Genomic DNA, 20,452 nt, shown 5'->3' on the forward strand with positions numbered 1-20,452 from the left:
TGAAGCTACCCTTATCATGTGCCCACCCCTCTCCCACCTGGGCATCTGTAAAAAAACTGCTGTCAATTAAGTGGGATGGCTGACTTTGTGGTCCGTTAATAAGGCCACATTTTCATGGCTGAATTCCATAAATTGAGCACGGACACTGTAAGTTTGTTTCTCATGCTACTGCATTACGTATGCAGCCACCAGGTGTAGCTGCTCTTGCTGAAGCCATGCTTTCCACTGCTCTGGCGAGCAAGGTCCATCACAGCATGGAGTCTGTGAGCCAGCTCTGTCACACTGAGAATCCATTATGCTATGTGGCTAGCTTCCCTGATAAACGTGAACATGCCCCTGCTGTAACCTCATATTACTGCCATCGCTAACCACCCAAAATGTACCGTATTTACTTGAATCTAAGCCGCACTCGAATCTAAGCCGCACCTGAAAAATGAGACTCGAAATAAAGGAAAAAAAAATTTCCCGAATCTAAGCCGCACCTGAAATTTGAGACTCGAAATTCAAGGGGAGGGAAAAGTTCTAGGCCGCACCTCCAAATCGAAACAAAGTTTGTCCATTGTAATATGAGACACAATTTAGGTCGAATGAATGATACAGCTACAGTAGTTTGGTTCGAGTCTAAGCTTAGCAGTTAAGCTTTACCACGTAGCCATTGCAATGCGTCAGGCGCTCCGTCCGTATTTATACGGGTGCCCTTCCTTTTTCACGTGCTTCGTCTGGTTTGAATCGATTGCTTATTTTGCTTTGATCTGATAATTGCCGTTTTCTTTGTTATAGGTGTTTGCGTCACTCTTAAGCTGAAAATGCATTACTGCACTGTGTCATGCATTGTTTGTCGCATTCTGATAGTGCGTGTTTACGGCCTGTCGCGGCTCGCAGCACGGCTTGCTTTTGTGCGCGCTACCGCCGCGTACAAAAAAAAAAAGCATTCGTCTCATTAGCGAAACAATGGCAAGAGACCGCTATTTGTTGTTACTTACACTGCTGCTTTCTTTGATAATGATCAACAAGAATCAAATAATAGACTGCGTATGATAGAACATGTTCTGAACGAAAGTTAGGCGAAAATTTTTCTCCGTTTGAAAATCTTTGCAGTCGCTTCTTTATTACATCAAATTCTGCACAGAAATTAGAGTCATTTTAGATTTAAAAATCTAGTCACTTGCCGTGCTTCATTTCTGACTGTATCACTATTAGGCATAAGAATAATACGCATATAAACATGACATGATACGTATATTCTTCCGCGTTTGCTGTTGTCTCACTCTAGTTTCGTAGTTTATTAGGCAGACAGGATTTAAATGAGATAGCAGCAAATACGAAAGAATACATGGCAAAATGTTTATATTCGTATAATTCTTATGGTGAAGAGAATACTGTATATGATTCAAATTTCATCAGGTTCCTATTAGCAACCATCTCTTCTCACAGATAGGAAAAAATTCAGAACGTAGAGTTGGCCATATTGACAAACATCCCAAACAGTCTTGCCAGTCAGATTTTCGTAGTACACTGAAATTGTGCTACATTCGAAGATGAACAATACGGAATTTGTATTTACTTCGTTGGATAATGTATGAAAATGCAGTGGTCGAAACTCGCGGCGGAGAAAAAAAGCTCATCTTCTCCTTTTTTTTTAATTTATTTACTGACACTGAGATTTTGGCGCCAGTATTTATCCTCTACAAAGTATGCCTGCGTAGCGCTACATATATTCGGTGGCAGAAGTTAGTTGTGGCGGCATGTACCGACATTTTTCATAACTTCTGCTTGCTTTGCACTCGATTCTAAGCCGCAGGCGGTTTTTTGGATTACGAAAACCGGAAAAAAAGTGCGGCTTAGATTCGAGTAAATACGGTAAGTGCATTACAGCTGCCCAGTTGCTGATCTGTTGGTGGAGATAATCAAGGATGTTGCAGCTAGTAAGCAATGAACTGCCTTTCCTTTGCAAGTGATGCAGCATTCCAGAGCCTTCATTTTGTTGTAAAGACCTTATTTGCTATTGTTACCACTTTTACACCCATGCTGGGTAGGAACGAGCCCACGATACGCATACAGACAGAAAGCTGAGCAGAGGTGAGTAGCAGTGAGGACAGGACATGTTAAGGCTTTGTAAGAGTAGATTAACATACTTGTTCTTAATAATTTTGACTTAGAGAAGAGGTTAGAACAGGTCCAGACACAACTGTCCATCTTAAAGAAAGATTTGAGCATTGGTCTACTACTCCAAGGAACTTAGGAAACTTGAGGCTAGCAATACCATTGACCCACAGTCTAACATAGTAAATAGTGTTGTAGTAGCCACTTTCAAAAAACCCTCAGAAAATGTGTTCACCTTTCTGTAGAATGTACATGACGTTGGCTGCCTTCAGGATTGAACCAATTTCGTAGGATGTTGTTTGGTTTGAGAAAAGCATCAACCATTACATTTCAGCAGTTCACAGATCGGATATTAAGAGGATTGAAACCAACTATGTGTTTGGTTTATTTGTATGATATAAGTGTGTTTTGACACACCATCAGAGAACATGCTGAATGACTAAAGCGTGTTTCAGTGTGATTACAAGGGGGTAATTTGATGTTAGTGGAACATTCTTTCACAGAGTCACAGGTTCAGTTCCTGGGCCTGGTGGAACCAGATCAATGACTTACAGAAGCAGTAGATAATTTCCCTGTTCTCATTAATATGTAGGAATTACAGTCATTCTGTGGGTTTATAAATTATTATCACCAGTTCATCAAAAATTAGGTTTGTCAAAGATTATGCTCCTCTGACCAAACCTGTGCCCAGGTTACTAAAGATATTGGCACCTTTTGGATGGACTGCAAAATCAAGACAACAATGCAACAGATTAAAGATGTTTTGACAAAATCTCCTTTGTTATTATAGCCTAATGTCTGTCTTATCTTGTGATGCTAGCAACTTTTTTGCGGGATTTGTCATAAGCCTGGAACAACATGGGAAAAAGAAACAGTTTGTTTTACATCTCACCAGCTCAGTTAGAAAGAAATCAACTAATGCACAACTGAGAAGGAGTTATCAGCTTTGGTGTTTGGGGTGTACTATTTTAAATGCTACCAATACGATACAAAAAAGTTCACAGTCATTACTGATCATACGACTTCACTGTAGCTATTGAATTCAATGCATCCAAGAAGTTGACTGCTGAGATGGGCATTAAAACTAAGTGAAAATGATTACGACACTCATCACAAGCCTAGAAAATTACATCAGAATGTAGATGCACTGATCAGGATGGTTCATGTTTTGTAAGCAGATGAGGTGCTTATTGCTGAGGTGCAAGAGGCTTAAGAACAGGATGCAGAATGCTGATGATGCACTGCTCTTCTATATTTCATACAGGGTGTTTCAAAAATGACCGGTATATTTGAAACGGCAATAAAAACTAAACGAGCAGCGATAGAAATACACCGTTTGTTGCAATATGCTTGGGACAACAGTACATTTTCAGGTGGACAAACTTTCGAAATTACAGTAGTTACAATTTTCAACAACAGATGGCGCTGCAAGTGATGTGAAAGATATAGAAGACAACGCAGTCTGTGGGTGCGCCATTCTGTACGTCGTCTTTCTGCTGTAAGCGTGTGCTGTTCACAACGTGCAAGTGTGCTGTAGACAACATGGTTTATTCCTTAGAACAGAGGATTTTTCTGGTGTTGGAATTCCACCGCCTAGAACACAGTGTTGTTGCAACAAGACGAAGTTTTCAACAGAGGTTTAATGTAACCAAAGGACTGAAAAGCGATACAATAAAGGATCTGTTTGAAAAATTTCAACGGACTGGGAACGTGACGGATGAACGTGCTGGAAAGGTAGGGCGACCGCGTACGGCAACCACAGAGGGCAACGCGCAATTAGTGCAGCAGGTGATCCAACAGCGGCCTCGGGTTTCCGTTCGCCGTGTTGCAGCTGCGGTCCAAATGACGCCAACGTCCACGTATCGTCTCATGCGCCAGAGTTTACACCTCTATCCATACAAAATTCAAACGCGGCAACCCCTCAGCGCCGCTACCATTGCTGCATGAGAGACATTCGCTAACAATATAGTGCACAGGATTGATGACGGCAATATGCATGTGGGCAGCATTTGGTTTACTGATGAAGCTTATTTTTACCTGGACGGCTTCGTCAATAAACAGAACTGGCGCATATGGGGAACCGAAAAGCCCCATGTTGCAGTCCCATCGTCCCTGCATCCTCAAAAAGTACTGGTCTGGGCCGCCATTTCTTCCAAAGGAATCATTGGCCCATTTTTCAGATCCGAAACGATTACTGCATCATGCTATCTGGACATTCTTCGTGAATTTGTGGCGGTACAAACTGCCTTAGACGACACTGCGAACACCTCGTGGTTTATGCAAGATGGTGCCCGGCCACATCGCACGGCCAACGTCTTTAATTTCCTGAATGAATATTTCGATGATCGTGTGATTGCTTTGGGCTATCCGAAACATACAGGAGGCGGCGTGGATTGGCCTCCCTATTCGCCAGACATGAACCCCTGTGACTTCTTTCTGTGGGGACACTTGAAAGACCAGGTGTACCGCCAGAATCCAGAAACAATTGAACAGCTGAAGCAGTACATCTCATCTGCATGTGAAGCCATTCCGCCAGACACGTTGTCAAAGGTTTCGGGTAATTTCATTCAGAGACTACGCCATATTATTGCTACGCATGGTGGATATGTGGAAAATATCGTACTATAGAGTTTCCCAGACCGCAGCGCCATCTGTTGTTGAAAATTGTAACTACTGTAATTTCGAAAGTTTGTCTGCCTGAAAATGTACTGTTGTCCCAAGCATATTGCAACAAACGGTGTATTTCTATCGCTGCTCATTTAGTTTTTATTGCCGTTTCCAATATACTGGTCATTTTTGAAACACCCTGTATCTGAAGATGGTATCCTGTATCACAAAATGCCCCTTGAGAATCAGTTTTTGATACCAAAGGCATTTCAGCATCATATCATCATGCAATGTCACTACAGTACCCAAGTCTGTTATAGTATAAAGTATGATATTGAAAATAATATTCCCATGTGTATTCCATTCCTGGACACACACAGGCCAGACTCTGAATCCAATTGCAAACCTTATCTGCAGCCTCTAGATCCATTGAAATTTTAGTTCAAGACCCTATGGAAACCTTTCCATAGACACAACAGAAGAACAAGTACACTCTTCAAATTATCGACCATTTTTCCTCCTCTAGGACTTTTGAGATTGTAGCTTTAGATATTGTGGGACCTTTTTAATGGATGCTACAGGAGAGCAAGAACATTATGTGAATTATCAGCCATTTTTCATGCTACCTGATTTCGGTACCAATTGCCAACATGATGGCCACTATAGCAGCAAAAGAATTTCTTGCAAACCTAGGATTGCCTTTTGGATGCCCTGATGCCATTTTGATGGCCGAAGGAACCAATTTTAAGTCTGCTTTATTTGTATAAGTATGTAAGTTTTTAAGAATTGGGAAGTGCAGAACTATCCCTCCCATCCTAAAGCCAATGGCAGAGTGGTACAGGATCATAGCAGAATCATTAAAATATCTTACTATGTGAACAAGACACATATCGACTGGGATCAATATTTGCCATAAATTTTCCTCCAACCCTCTTCCTCCTCACCCCACACCCCTTCTGTACCCCTGCTACCTATCCCTGAAAAGATCACTGCTCATGTCAGATGCAGTCACAGGTGGGCCTTTGCACCTGGAGATGACAGTGGCCAATGTATGTAGGAGTGTTATGTGCATGTGCATGTGTGTGTGTGTGTGTGTGTGTGTGTGTGTGTGTGTGTGTGTGTGACCCAACGTGCTTGTCTGCCACTTAACATCTTGTGTGGTAAGTAGTTATCTATAATTTTCATATTGTTATTATTCCATCACAGATTTTCCATTGTTTGGAAATGAAATTATTTTTTAACCACAGATTGAGAAAATGGGTCTCTTTGGGAATATTACATTTTAAGATTATTATTATTATAATTACATAAAATTATACAAGAAAGAATAACAGTAAACATTACAAACAGCTCTAGAAATTCAAGAGTAAAACAAAACTGTTAATTTAGGAGCAGATGAAGACTACATGTGTATGATTTACATACTATGTTATCATTTCTGTTGTAAACAACACACACACACACACACACACACACACAAACATACACATCCTAAGAGTGCACACATGTTCTCATTGTTTCACAATATTTGCTGTACCATTCTTGAAATATGCAGGTGGAGTCAGCTCTAACAGATACCACTCATCACCAGTTCCTTGCAACACCCAATTTGACAATGGAGTCAATTTGTTTCTAGTTATTTGAAATGTTTCTTAAAGTGCAATTTTATGTGTCAATTTAACATAGTGATCAAAAACTAATCAAGTACAGTATTCAGTTTAATGGCAGATGTTAACAGGTACAGAAAAACATAAAGCATAATCAGTACTCTAACAGTGGCTGAGTAACCCTATTTCAGGGCAGTAGCAGACAGACAGTGATGGATGAACTGGCACACAAAATGGCACAAATCAAGCAAGGAAGAATAGGTGAGCAAGTGCTAACCAATTTTTCAGTGTCTACTGCTGTTATTGATTACATTAGAGAGTTCTGAGAGCAAGCCACAGAGCCAAATTAATAATACAATCTATTGCTCTGTATTTTACTACACTTTGAGATAAAAAAGCCAAATCCAGTGTCCCCTAGCAGTTTTCATATTTTTAAACATTGGTTTGCCTCATCACCCTTGCTTGGGTTGCTCTTTCTTGAATGTCGGCCTGCACACCACACTATCTGTCTGCTAGTGCCATACAGTACCACTACTCAGCCACTGCTGGAATACTGGTTATTCTTTGTGTTTTACTGTTCTTGTTAACATGAACCATTAGACAGAATATCCCACTAGACTAAATTAGGTTTTTACTGTTGAATACGCAAATGAAATTCCTCTTAAATTTTTTATTAGATCTACAACTTTGCTTCCACCAGTGCGCAATAGATGGCTGTAGCAGCAACTGGTGGTGCAGGTTGTATTTAAGGCATTTGTAAATATAACGCCATTGCACTATTAGTCAATTTGTGATTGCAACATAAAGTTATGCTCAATTGAATAGGATAACTTATGTGCCCAATTCTTGTCATTTGCAGGAAGTTTTAATTTTCTGCTTTAACACGAAGAAATCTGCAGCTGAGGCTCATAAAATGATGAGTAAGTCCTATGGTGAGGCAACTATTAGTGAAATAACATGCAGAGAATGGTTCAAGAATAGGGATTTTGATGTCAAAGATTGGCAGAGGTGTGGAAGAGAGAAGATTTTTGAAAACACCAAATTGGAGGCATTACTTGACCATGATGTGTGTCAGATGCAACAGGAATTAGCACAATCACTGGGAATACAAGTCATTTTCAATTGACTGAAAGCCATGGGAATGGTACAGAAGCAAAGACACTAGCACCTTACAACATTAAGCCAACAGATGTTAGCGGAGTTTGTTTGCTTGTGAACAACTGCTTGCCAGGCAGAAGCAGAAGGGATTTCTGCAATGTATTGTGATTGGGCATGAATTGGTTTCTTATGATACTCTTAAATGCAAGAAATCATGGGGACATCCTGGCCATGCTTCCACATCAATGGGCAAACCAAATACTCGTGGCTAGAAGGTCATGCTCTGTATTTGGTGGGACCAGATCAGTATAATGTATTATGAGCTACTGAAACAGACTGAAACCATCACAGGAGATCATTATCAAAAGCAACTGACATGTCTGAGTTGAGCACTGAGAAACAAATGGCCACAATAGAGCAATAGACATGAAAAGATGATTTTACTATGTGACAATGCTCAACCTCATGTCGCACAACCTGTCAAAACATAACTGGAAATGTTGAGTTGGGAAGTTCTACCCTATCAGCCATATTCTCCACACATTGCTCCCTCTGACCACCACCTTTTTTGATCAATGACACATGGCCTGGCTGACCAGCACTTCCAGTAATATGAACAAGTGCAAAATTGACAAAAGACACTCCATTCTTCTGTTGCAGGATTCATATGCTGCCCGAAAGATAGGAGAAAATAACAACCAGCAATGACTGTTACTTTGAATCGTAATAAAGCCATGAATGTTGAGAAAAAATGGCGTAAGCAAAGATGTAGACCTAATGTTTTTATTTTACTATTACTGTTGTTTTTAATGGCGAATAACCAACAATTTCACTAACATTGGGCATCACATGAGACACATGAGGAACAGTATTGTTTCTGCTGTTTCCTCACACTGCAAGTACAAAATTAAAAATGTCTCCTCTTTGGAGAAACAGCCGTAATGTACTGGGTGTTTTGGAAGGAACAGTAAATATTGTAAGAGGTAGTAGTACAGACTAGTTCAAATAAAACACTCCATATAAGTGTCCAATTGTTATTTTCCACAGAGATACAGCTGTTAGAATGCAACCGAAACAAATACTCATGAAAGTCATTAAACAAAAGCAAAAGATTATGTTAAAAGCTGATTTTCATAAATTTTACCTCTGACTTCATTGCACTTTCAAATTTTCTTGACAACATCACATCTAACTCTCCTGAGGTCATCTCAGTGTTCTTTTATGATGGCAGCACTATTCATAATCTGAACAGTCAGTTCATCTCTTGTGTTTACTTTTTCTTTGAAGATTTTGCCTTTCAACCACTTCCAGTGGTAAAAAAATCCAAAGGGGATAAAGTCTGGGGATCTTGGTGGCTGAAAAACATGACTATTTCTACTGGTTCTCTCCAGGAAATGTTAGGCTTAGATGTGTCACCTCATGACCAGAATGTCCTGGAGCCCTGTCATATTTGTAGCCAAAGGAACCTTTTACAATAATGGTGTACACTCCAGATAATGGCACCTGAAGACAATGCAGCACCACAAGAGGCCCAATGACTGTCTGTCATGCCACACCAGACATTCATAAGGAATTGTTCTTGAAAATGCATCTCCACAAAGTTGTGTGGGCTTTATTGGATCACAGATGTGAGTTATCAGGGTTACTGATACCATCAGAAATGAGAGTGGACTCATTAATAAACAGTATTAATCAGATTATTTGGCAATTTGAAATTAGCTAACAACTATATTCCAATTATATGTTTTCATTTTGTTCTCAGAGATGTCAAATCCACTGTAAATGACAAGAATAGTGGCTGTGCATAAATCCACCACATTCTTGTATGTGAAACACCAGTATGTGAAGAAATTCTGCATGTACTTGTTGAAGTGCTGTGTTCCACCAACTGAATAATGTCATCTACCTCAGCCAAACTCTATTCATCTGCACATTCAGATGAAGCATTCTGGCTGGGCACTGCACCAGTCACACACAGTTTAATGGAAACATGAGTAATCACTCTTGAATCTGGTACTCTGTGATTGGGAAATCATCTGTCCATATTCTCTACAAGCAGCACCATTTCCATTATAAAACCATACCCAAATATTATACCAGCATATTCGACATTTGTAAATTCATAAAACATGCACAAATGATACAGCAGAATTGGCCAACTAATCACAGACACAACCACAGATGAAAAATTCAATTATGCTAAGTCAAGCACAACTTCACAACTTGAATTTCAAAATAAAAATGAACATCAGTAAACAAATCAGTAGCAACTGGTGTACTATCACACGAAATGAAAACTTCTCTATACATCCAGCTGTATTTCTGTATCCAATAAAAAATGAACATATATGGAATGTTTTATTCAAATTAATCTGTACTATCACACACACACACACACACACACACACACACACACACACACACACAAAGTTGCTAATGGGATGAGACATAAATAAGTAAAGAAATTACCTGGAGAGCAAATACAACTGAATGATATTCCAGGTCCCTCAATACAGAGTCCTCCATTGTAGCAATTTGTTTCTGCTGTGGTATTGCAGACCTCTTCATCAATTTCACACATTACTCCTGGAAGAAACAATCCTACATGAATTTATTTTGAATATGAAAATTCCATCAGTGATGTATTTTTATTATATCACTTTTTTATGTCTATTCATGTCACCTGTGACTATAGAAGTAGCAACAAACACCAACAAGAAATGATTCAGAACATACCAATAAACTCCAAACACTCTTGGTATTACAAACTGTAATCACAGCTTTTGTAACCAAGAGCTGCCACTAAAAAATTTACAGGTGAGATGAAAGACAGAAAAAAACTTGTGGGTAGGGCAACTGTAATCACACTCATAACCGATTTCATACTGAAGAAAAATATGAAAGCTACTTAACCAATTGTTTCTTTGTTTTCATAGTCTGCAATGTTTTCAGCTATTCATTTACATGCTGTAAGTTACAAGGATTCAATAATAACTCAAAAACCAATTAATATAGCTCTCTCTACAATGAGACTCACTTTGTTGGAAAAGACCAAGGGATTGGTAGAAAATCAGGCTTATGAACATTTCACAAACTAAAAAAGCATGGCCGTCTCTCATTAATAGTGATCAGATCAGCATAATATGTCTGCAAATATTATGAAAAGGAAAGACTGTTACTTACCATATAGTGAAGATGTTGAGTTGCAGACAGGCACAACAAAAAGACAGAGACAATGGTCACATGTATGTGAGTTGTGTTTGCTTTTGCACGTGTCTCTGTGTTGTCTACTCCAGAAGACAGCCTTTCATCACAAAAATTTGGAAAGGTACACATTACAAAAACAAAAAAACACCAGTCAGTCACAATCTCAGTATTGGAGACATTTACTGCAGACGGCGGTCCATCGCTGTCAGTCCCCAGCCTCATCTTCTACGGCTATCGGCTCCACTCGTTTGAGTATTGCCAGTACCCGATCCTTCTACTGCGTCCTTGGTCAGCCCTATGGGCGTCTCCCAGCAGGTTGGGAATGAGAACATGGCTAGGGAGGGATCCATCAGCTCAGAAGATGTGGCCAAACCACTGTAGCATCTTCTGCCCCAATATGCGGCAGATGTGTGGCTTTCCATACCACTGGTACAGGTCTTCTTTTGTTCTTCATTCCCATTTACCTTCCACAGCATTGTAGACAGGTCCACATATCTTCCACAGTACCTTCCTCTCGAATGCACAAATTGCTTCTCCAGTTGTTGCTGAAGTTGGCCAGGTTTCATAACCATATAAAAGTACAGACAAATCTTGCTTTTTAAGTGATATCAGCCAGGATTTGAATAGATTGTTTAGGCTGAAGAAAATGCAATTAGCATTTGTTATTCATTGCGGCACCTCTTCTGTCTCTTCACTTTTATTGGTCAGTTGGATCCAAGATATTTGAATGCTCTTACTCGTCCAAGGGCATACTTGTCAACAATAATGGAGGGGAGAGGAGCTTGATGTCACAAGACGATAAGATATTTTGTTTTCCTCTCATTCACTACCAGCCATATTTGTTTCACGTTGTGGAGGAATCATGAAGTGTCAGCACTTACTTGCTCCTGGGTGTTGCCAAGGATCACAACATCATCAGCAAATGCCAGGATTACATCCATTCCCACCATCTTCATTTTTCTGCTTCAATCGGTGTTGCAGCTTGCTTTTTCCAAGGACAAGTTGAATAGCACTGACGCCAATCTCCTTGTCACAATCCATTTTGAATACTGAATGGTGACGATAGTTGGCCACCGAACCTTACTTGGCAAGTTGATTGGGAGTAGCAAGTTGCTATTAGTCAGATGTATTTAGGTGGAATGTCGAGTTCTTCTACCATTTTCCATAGCATGCAGCAGTTAATGCTGTGATACACTTGTCTAAAATCAACGAAGATGAGGTGTAGTTTCTGGACGAACTCCTAAATTTTTTCTGTTACTTGCCTCAAGGCAAATATGTGACCAAGAGTCGACCATCCAGAGATGAACCCACATTGATAAAAGCCTATAATTTCTTCATCCAATAGTTTCAAGTGGTTTAGGAGCAGCTTTGTAAATACTTTGTACCCAATGTCAAGTAGAGAAATCCTGCAGTATTTGGATAGATGTGTGGCATATAATTGCACCCTTCCATTCTTTAGGAATTTTTTCCGCTGTCCAGGTGGTAGATATTAACTGCTTCAATGCCTCCACCAATGCTTCACCCCCCAGGTGTAGCATCTCGGCTGTAATAGCACTACCACCTGGATCCTTGTTGTTCCTGAGGGCCTTTAGCGCAACACAGATTTCTTCCTCTGATGGTTCAGGGATTTCCTCACTATCAAATTGGACCCGTGTCTGAGTTGTCAACACTGTTAGGCTTTCATGGTTCAATAAATTCTTAAAATGTTTTTTAAGTATGTTTGTCTGGTCTAGGGATGGTAATACTTCACCAGTCTCACTCGCTAAAACCAATGTATGTTGCTGGTAGACACCGCTGGCAAATCTTCAGGCCTGGAAAAAAGGGCATGATAACTTTGTCTCTTCGACTGCTATCATGAGATTTTTTTGGTGTTCCCATTTCTTCCTCCTTATGAGCTAGTCTGTGTTTCGCCTCACCTCACAATAAGCTATTCTTTTATCGTCTGAGGGTTTCTCTAGCCATTTCAGCCTCCTCGCTGATCTGGTCTCTACAGATTTCTGACATTCTTCATCAAACCAAGGTTTACTTTTGCGTCTTGGAAGGCAAACAAGCTCTTCATTTGCGCTCAGTAGCACTGCATTCCATAGTGTCAACCATGTGCCTTCTATGTTGTTAGGATCTTCCAAAGTTTTGAGATGTTCTGCCAATTTTTTTGGTATCACTGTCTCATTGCTATAGCTTTCAATTTTTCCTTGTCAAAGCCGACCATCCTTTCTGCATTATTTCGTCATTTGGTAGACAGTTTCAGACATAGTTTGGCTACAACCAAAAAGTGGTCGGAGTTCATATCTGCCCTGCGGAAGGTTCGTACATGTTTGGCACTTCCATGAAGCCCTCGGTCAACTAGAAAATGATCGATCTGGTTCTTCATACTTCCATCTGGGGACATTCAGGTAACCTTATGTACTTCTTTACATGGGAAGTACATACTTCTGATGGTCATTCTCATTGTTTCAGCGAAGTTAATTAGCCTGACACCATTCTCATTGCTTGTTGGATTGAATGCCTAGGTAGCCCATCTACTATATTTTATAGCTTGAGATAGAAACTGTTCTTTGTTTCTTCGTCAGCATCTTCTGATGGGGCATGACAGTTGACTAGGCATATCTTATATGGTTCAGCATTTAATATCATCTAGCAGATGTGGTCATTTCCATTGTTTAATTCACCTGTAAATAATTTTATTGGTTGCTAATAAATAAACTAACATAATGAAGCTGATATTGCAAAAAAGAGAGGAGGCAGAGAAAAAAGGGGTAAAAAAGAAAGAAAGAGAGAAGAAAAATAAACACTTGTGCCAGATGCAATTCATCTTTACCTAATTCCAATAAAACACATTTTAATGATTTTGTCTTGCTTATGAGAGAGTGGTTTAACTGCCACAACTCAAATTCCCACTGTTCTTTCACACTGTTGAATGTATGATTATTGAAATTAAACACTCCAGTTGCCAAATATGTTACAGTTTTATTCACACAACAAAGTGGTTACACTAAGGACATAACATCATATGACTTAGTGAAAGTTGTTCACTTTGTACTTAGTTGATAGAAAGCAAATGATCATGTTGCACAGCTCATACAGTTTTCATGAGGAATATTTTTCTGGTTGTGTCTAATTACTATTGGCATTAGTCACATTCTTGATACACACAAATAACCATCAAACAATGATAAAGAGTTCTTTGCTGATTATGCAAGCATCACAGTTATGCACAAAAGAGGCAGGACATCAGAAGAAAAATAAATGAATTTTTTTTTAATTATTCAATGGTTTACAGTAAGTGGACAGTGTTTGTCAAAAGACCAAGTTCAGCAATGTTAACAAATTTTGGCTAAGAAAGTATCAGAAAGTTTGTTTACTTTGCATACTTCCATACTTCCATTCATTACTGCCATTTGGAATACTTTTTGTAGGAGTTCTACAACTAAACAGAAAGTATTAATTACACACTAAACACATCATAAGGATAATATCAAGTGTCAGCACCTGATTATCGCTGAATCATGCAGGCTTATTCATCAAACTAGGTATATTAAGAACAGCCTCACAATACATTTATCTTTTACTAAGTTTGTTCTGAGTAATAAGTCACAAATTTAAAATAATACAGGGTGTCAATTAAGTTCTGCTATCATTTCAAAAACTCATAACTTGGAAAAATCATAGCTCTACTAGAGATAGAGCATCATTGTATGTTGTAAAACCATCAGAATCTCATAAAGTTTTTTTCTGTTATGCCACACTTTTAATATATGCACCGCTCACTGTACATAGAACATCAACGTGATATTTGAATTCTGTCCATGTACAGGTCAGCATTCCAGCCTCATTGATTCATGCACAATAGGTAGCAGTGTTATTGAATGGTGTTGTGTACATGTGATCCTTGACATAACTCCACAAAAAGAAATCTAAAGACATGACATCAGAAGAGTGCGGGTGGACTATCGTGACCCATCCACCTCTCAGGAAATGTGTGTACTTCCTGCATCTCCAAACTATGATGTAGGAGGGTATCATCATACAGGGACGTAATGGACATTGGCATCTGTTTGATCTGTGATAGCAAAAACTGTTCAATCATGTTAAGCTCAACATTTCCCTCTGTGGTTCTCTCTACATAAGAAAAATGAGCCTGCCACCTATCGTGCATTAGGCTATCCCAAACATTAAGCTTCAAGGTATCACAGATGTTATCATGTATGTTGTATTGGTTTTCAGAGCTACAAATCACAATGTTGTAGCAATTCACATGTCCATAAATGTGAGATGTTGCTACATGTGAAAACAGGCAATTTTCCAGGTAGTCATTGTCAGCATCTACAACTGCCAGCATGGAACATGCAAATGAATACTGCAAAGGATGATCATTTGGCTGCAATGTGTGGTCTATTTTGCACTTTGTATGCAAAGAGGCATAACCATTTATGTAACACTTTATGGACAGTTGATCTTGCTTCCTGCAATTTGTGTGATGCTGATGAAATGACACCTTGGGGCTGCATTAAATGCAGCTTGTATTCTGTCAACAAATTTGAGACATATGGGGGCATCCACTTCTAAGAAGGTATTACACAGACTATCTTTTTTAAATTTTTGAAACCTCACATTACATTTGTTTTCTCTTATGGTGCCCAGGGAAGTCACCATTGTCTAAAGGACCAACATGGCCGAATTAAGAGGTACATAGCGAGACTGCAGGAGGGAGCATATTGCCAAGCCAGGACACGGTAGCAGAGAATGAGTCCATTACAAAATCAGCACTTTTCTCCCATTTACCAAGGCCTCTTTTGATTTCCTCCCACACTCCCATTAATCAGGTACTGTAGGCAAGGGTCACAGGCATTCATTCATCAGCAATCCTTGCCATGGGAGCAATGCTTAGTCCAACAATATGGGATGCCATTGGGAAGTTGTGGTGGCTTCCCATCCAAGTAACAACTCTTAAGCAAGAAAAAGTCTTTCAATTCAGAAAATTTTGAATAAACTATCACCGGTTCCTTTCAGACAATGGCTACCTGATAAGTATTCAACACTGGAGGTGTTTCTGTCTGTGGTATCCTGAGTTATCAGTGGTAGCAGATCATGCTCTGGAAGACAGACACCAAACTGCAAACAGTGAAACATCTTTTATTAAATGGACAAATGGTTTCTGTCATAGCATTATGAAAGAAGCAATCGAAATAAAAATTTCAGATGTATCCTAACTAAAGAGAGTGGCCTTCAGCTAAGCAGACCTTGAAATGAGTGCAGTGGTCTTCAAAACATTATCCTATACAGATCCGGCACATCACAGGTGGCAGCATGGCTACAAAAGGACAGACCACACAACAATCAACACTTGACTAGAGCCCAAGAGCACTTGGCTGAAAACTTTTAGGTTTTTAACCACTTGATCACTTATGACTGGAAGCTTGAGAGAATGTTTTCAGTATATGTAGTTGTGGAACCACACATTTAGATTTTATATTTATTAGATTTCTTTAAGAGCTCCTGTGTATTCTTATCTATTACAAATTTTCTGATTGTTTTGAATAGTTAGCCTGAATGTGGAGTCATAAGCCTATTTAAAATCTACAACCATATACAAATATTTTTTAGTTTTTCTTAAAATATTAACTTCAGATTATGGATCTGTAGTGCACAGGTCCTACCTCTGACAATCTTGTGTGACATTCTTCTAATTCTGCATCCTACCTTTCTTCAATTGTTCTGAAAGTGCTACAGAAAATAATCTGCATGCTACAGAGAGAATAAATATAATCTTATGGTTGTTGACATATGTTCTGTCACTTTTTTGTGTAGTGGGTGGACTAATGTTATTTTCCAGTCATTTAAAAAGCAGTCCAGTACTTTTCCTTCTTTCCAGGTTTTTTTCCACCAGTTTAACTAGTACCAGTTGCATTTCTCATCTGCTGTATTTTAGAATTTCTGCTGATGCTGTAAAATTCTTCAAATAATTCAAAATTGTTCTTATTTCTTCACCATTTGGAGGTTGGTTTGTTCCTTGAATTATGTTAGATTTGCCTAATTCAAATATTTCTTTTTGTTCCTTACAATTTAGTAATGTATTTTCACTGAGTATTTCTGATGATTTTGTCTGTTTCCTTTTTAATTTTGCTAAAAAAATGTAAATGTCGTGTGACGAGGGCCCCTCGTTGGGTAGACCGTTCGCCGGGTGCAAGTCTTTCAATTTGACGCCACTTCGGCATCTTGCGTGTCAATGGGGATGAAACAACAATGATTAGGACAACACAACACCCAGTTCTTGAGTGGAGAAAATCTCCGACCCAGACAGGAATCGAACCCGGGCCCTTAGGATTAACATTCTGTCGCGCTGCCACTCAGCTACCGGGGGCCGAACAATGTTGCTATGCTGTTCATATTCTTCTTGGTTTTCTACTAGCATTTGATTTTTTTCCACAGTCTTTGATCGTTCTTCTACTCCTCTACTGCACTCTGTTGTCCACCAATGGTGTTTTGTTATTTTTTTTACTGGTATTCTGCTGCATGGTTTATTTCCTCTCTTATTTCTTACCAAATTCTAGAATCCACCTTTCTCAGGCTCTTGACAAATTCTGTATTATTCCCTTTGAATAGAGTCTGTTTATTTCTTTTAAAAAGTGTTAGCTTTATTGTATACATAAATTAACAGTAGTAAATAAATATTTTAAACAGAAGCAAAGCCTCTGTTTTGGGGAAGAAAAGCTGCTGATTCTCCTGATTACTGTTTTACTGCTGTTTACTTACAATGCAAGCTTCACAGTGGTGTACGTATACTCTGTCATTCCAGAAGTACCTTGCTTTATTTTCAAATTTTCTACAAAAGGTAGTTGACCAGATGAATACACAATTTCCTGTATCTTGTCAGATTGTTGAATACTTATAAATAGAATTATTGAATTTCAATAAGAACATCAGACTAGCTTGTATAATCTTAAAAGAAAGATATATTCTACATTTCTTAATTATCTACATCACAATTAATCCGAAGTAAATATTCTTTGTGCAGAAGTTTCCCTGATGTAAGAGAGTTGCTGAGGCTCTCTTTTTCAATAGAAGCCATCATTAAAACTTTTCTATATTTTGCCAGACCACTAGCTCAACATCTTGGGGCAATGATGCCAAATGTTACTACGGCAGCATGTTATTTTTCATTGTGAACTTGAGTGTGCATTCATAATATTACCTCCTATGCAGAAAGGTCAACATTAATATTAAATGCCAATGAAAATGCAAGAAACTTGGACTAATTTTATACATATAGACACACATCAGACAATTATTTGTATTTATTTTCTTCTTTCCTCAAGTAGGGAAGGTGATCAACAAAATAAATCCACTTGACATAATAATGGCTTATGTATGTACTTGCTTTACTAGCACATTTTAATAAACCATTTTGACACTTCCTGCCTCATACACCCTTAGAACTCAAGATATGCAACATAAGTCAATTTTATGTCACTCTTATTTTACAATGAATGTCAATCTTGTATAACAGCATCATACATATGGGATCTTTCCTGATTTATTCCAAACATATTCTTCTGGTGTCTGCTTTAGGACACTGGCCAGTGAAGAGTAGTCACTGTTCAGCATTTGCTTGCCAAAAGTTTAAGGCTCCTGCCACTGACTAATGGAGCTGCAGTGCATTATAAAAATAAAAAAAATAAAATAAAATAAAAATCCCATATTGGTAAACAACATTGAAAGTTGCCACAGACATATTTTGTTGTAGACAGATCAGATGCCTTATAACTGTGTACTGTAATTACGATGTGCTGACTTTATCTCTTACACCATCAACATTATATTTCATTACAGAGTGTTTTGCTTATCCTCAACTTCGTTCTCTGAAGCATATCATCTAAACTTTGGGCTCTGTCCTTTAATGCTCCCCTTTTGCCTTTCTGGCGGAGGAACTGGTCCAAAATTGCTCACAATTTGTGGCTACTGCATCTTCCAGTATTAAGTATATTTTCTTATGTTGTGACTTCACTCTCTTCTCCAGCCCAGCCGATCAGTTTGTTTATGCATATATGCCTTTTTTCATTCATGCTAATCATCTGTCTATTCTTAAAGGGCATTTCTTCCCCAAGGCTCTGAATCTACTGCAAAATTGTGGACAAACTCTGGTTTTCCCCAGAACTATCCGATCAATGGTCATGCCGAAGTGATTTAACTAATCAATTATAAGGAGCCTTACAGTTTAACAAAGTACAATGGTGTCTGTGATGCATCAAACTAGGAAAAGGAGCCTGTGACCACTGAGACAATGCCACACATTACTCCAAAGTCATAACATAACACATATGTCATATTAAATCACATAACTCTTATCTGGTGGTGGAGGTTTAAACTTTCAAAATTCATTGTGGTAATAAATAAACAGTAAGTGGTAATAGTAAACTTGATTGAAACAATGTTAATAACAGTGATGGTAAAGCCTACCCAAAAATGTTCGTATTTAAAATTAATCTGCCAAGTCAGGCTATTTTTGGTTATAAAGAAAACCTAACAAAAATTTCCAATGATGACCCAGCACGTACACTTCAATAGAAATTGTATGAAAAATAATGTCATTCCAGCTTATCTCAAGGTGGACATTAGAACTAACATAATAACCACAAAGAAGACATTGGAAAATGCACAGAAACTATTGATGAAAAATGAACTCAAAGAACATTATATTTTTTAAAAAAAAACATGTTAACACACAGCTATATAATGCAGAATTAGTGTTGGGAAAGTTGCTTCATCAACAAAAACACAAATCCATTACTGAAAAAGTCAGAAAGTATGCCAAATCCATTGTGTAAACAATGAGTCAGAAGTTGGGGTTGGCTAGTTCTGGATCATCTTTTGCTGGGTATGATCTGTTTGTAAATTGTTTTCTTTCAAAACATACAATGAACGTCAACATTAAATGAATGACAGTATTTTGAAAAAGAAGGGGAAGCTTACATAGATTTTTCATCTCATATGAAAGTTAAGAGTTTAACATCTTGTTGGTAGCAAGGTGAGGTGGCAAAGCATTAACTCAGATGACGTAGGATGAAAAAAGGAATCAGCCATGTGCTTATCTACAGGGTCAGCATGATTTAGGAATACAGCACAAAACTGGAATCAGATACTGATTTCAACTCTGTTCCTCCGAACTACAAGTCCAGTTCCTTAACCATTGTGCCATCTTGTTGTTCCATGAGATTCTTCTTATTCTTCATCTTCTTTCTTACATTTACATTCCAAAGACAAAAAAAATCTGATATGAAGATTTCGGACTTCATTACTTCCATTAATGCATTTTTGATACACCTCCAAGCAACAGACATTCTTTCTACTTTCATTTGCAAGAGACAGCTTCATTGCAAAGCCATTCTGAGTAATTACTAACATCTATCAATCAATGTTAATTACTAACATCTATCAATCAATGTTACCTCTATATGTATGCTGATTGTATAAAATGTAGCACCGAGTACTGGTGTTATGTAAATCTTTAAGCCTTTCATCTTGTGTTCATTTTGTGAGGTAAAAACTGTGTATTTAATATGCATAATGCAATAATAAGTTGAAAAAAAATAAATACACGTAAAACACACAGTGTAAGGTATTTGTAGAATATATAGTCACCTGAGTAGCCTGGTAGACACTGACATACATAGCCATTGACTTCATCTACACATGTACCATTGTTCAGACAAGGATTTGACTCACACTCATCAAAATTTTCTTCACACTGTTCACCTGTTTAAAAAAACTGAGGTTATTATAAGTATTAAATGTAATAGTATTTCTGGCTACATTTATTACTTTAAAAAATA

At 38.3% G+C, this 20,452-nt stretch overlaps 1 protein-coding gene across 1 annotated transcript in view; it reads right to left on the reverse strand.

The window, feature by feature from the left end:
- LOC126188725 (protein eyes shut-like) overlaps positions 1 to 20,452 on the reverse strand; it is a 290,275-nt gene that overhangs the window by 233,439 nt on the left and 36,384 nt on the right. The window contains 2 exon segments of the mRNA XM_049930332.1: positions 9,885 to 10,001; positions 20,262 to 20,375. Of these exon segments, the coding sequence (XP_049786289.1) occupies positions 9,885 to 10,001; positions 20,262 to 20,375 (231 nt within the window).

This window comes from Schistocerca cancellata, chromosome 5, assembly GCF_023864275.1.
Source record: "Schistocerca cancellata isolate TAMUIC-IGC-003103 chromosome 5, iqSchCanc2.1, whole genome shotgun sequence".
Classification (NCBI taxonomy): domain Eukaryota; kingdom Metazoa; phylum Arthropoda; class Insecta; order Orthoptera; family Acrididae; genus Schistocerca; species Schistocerca cancellata.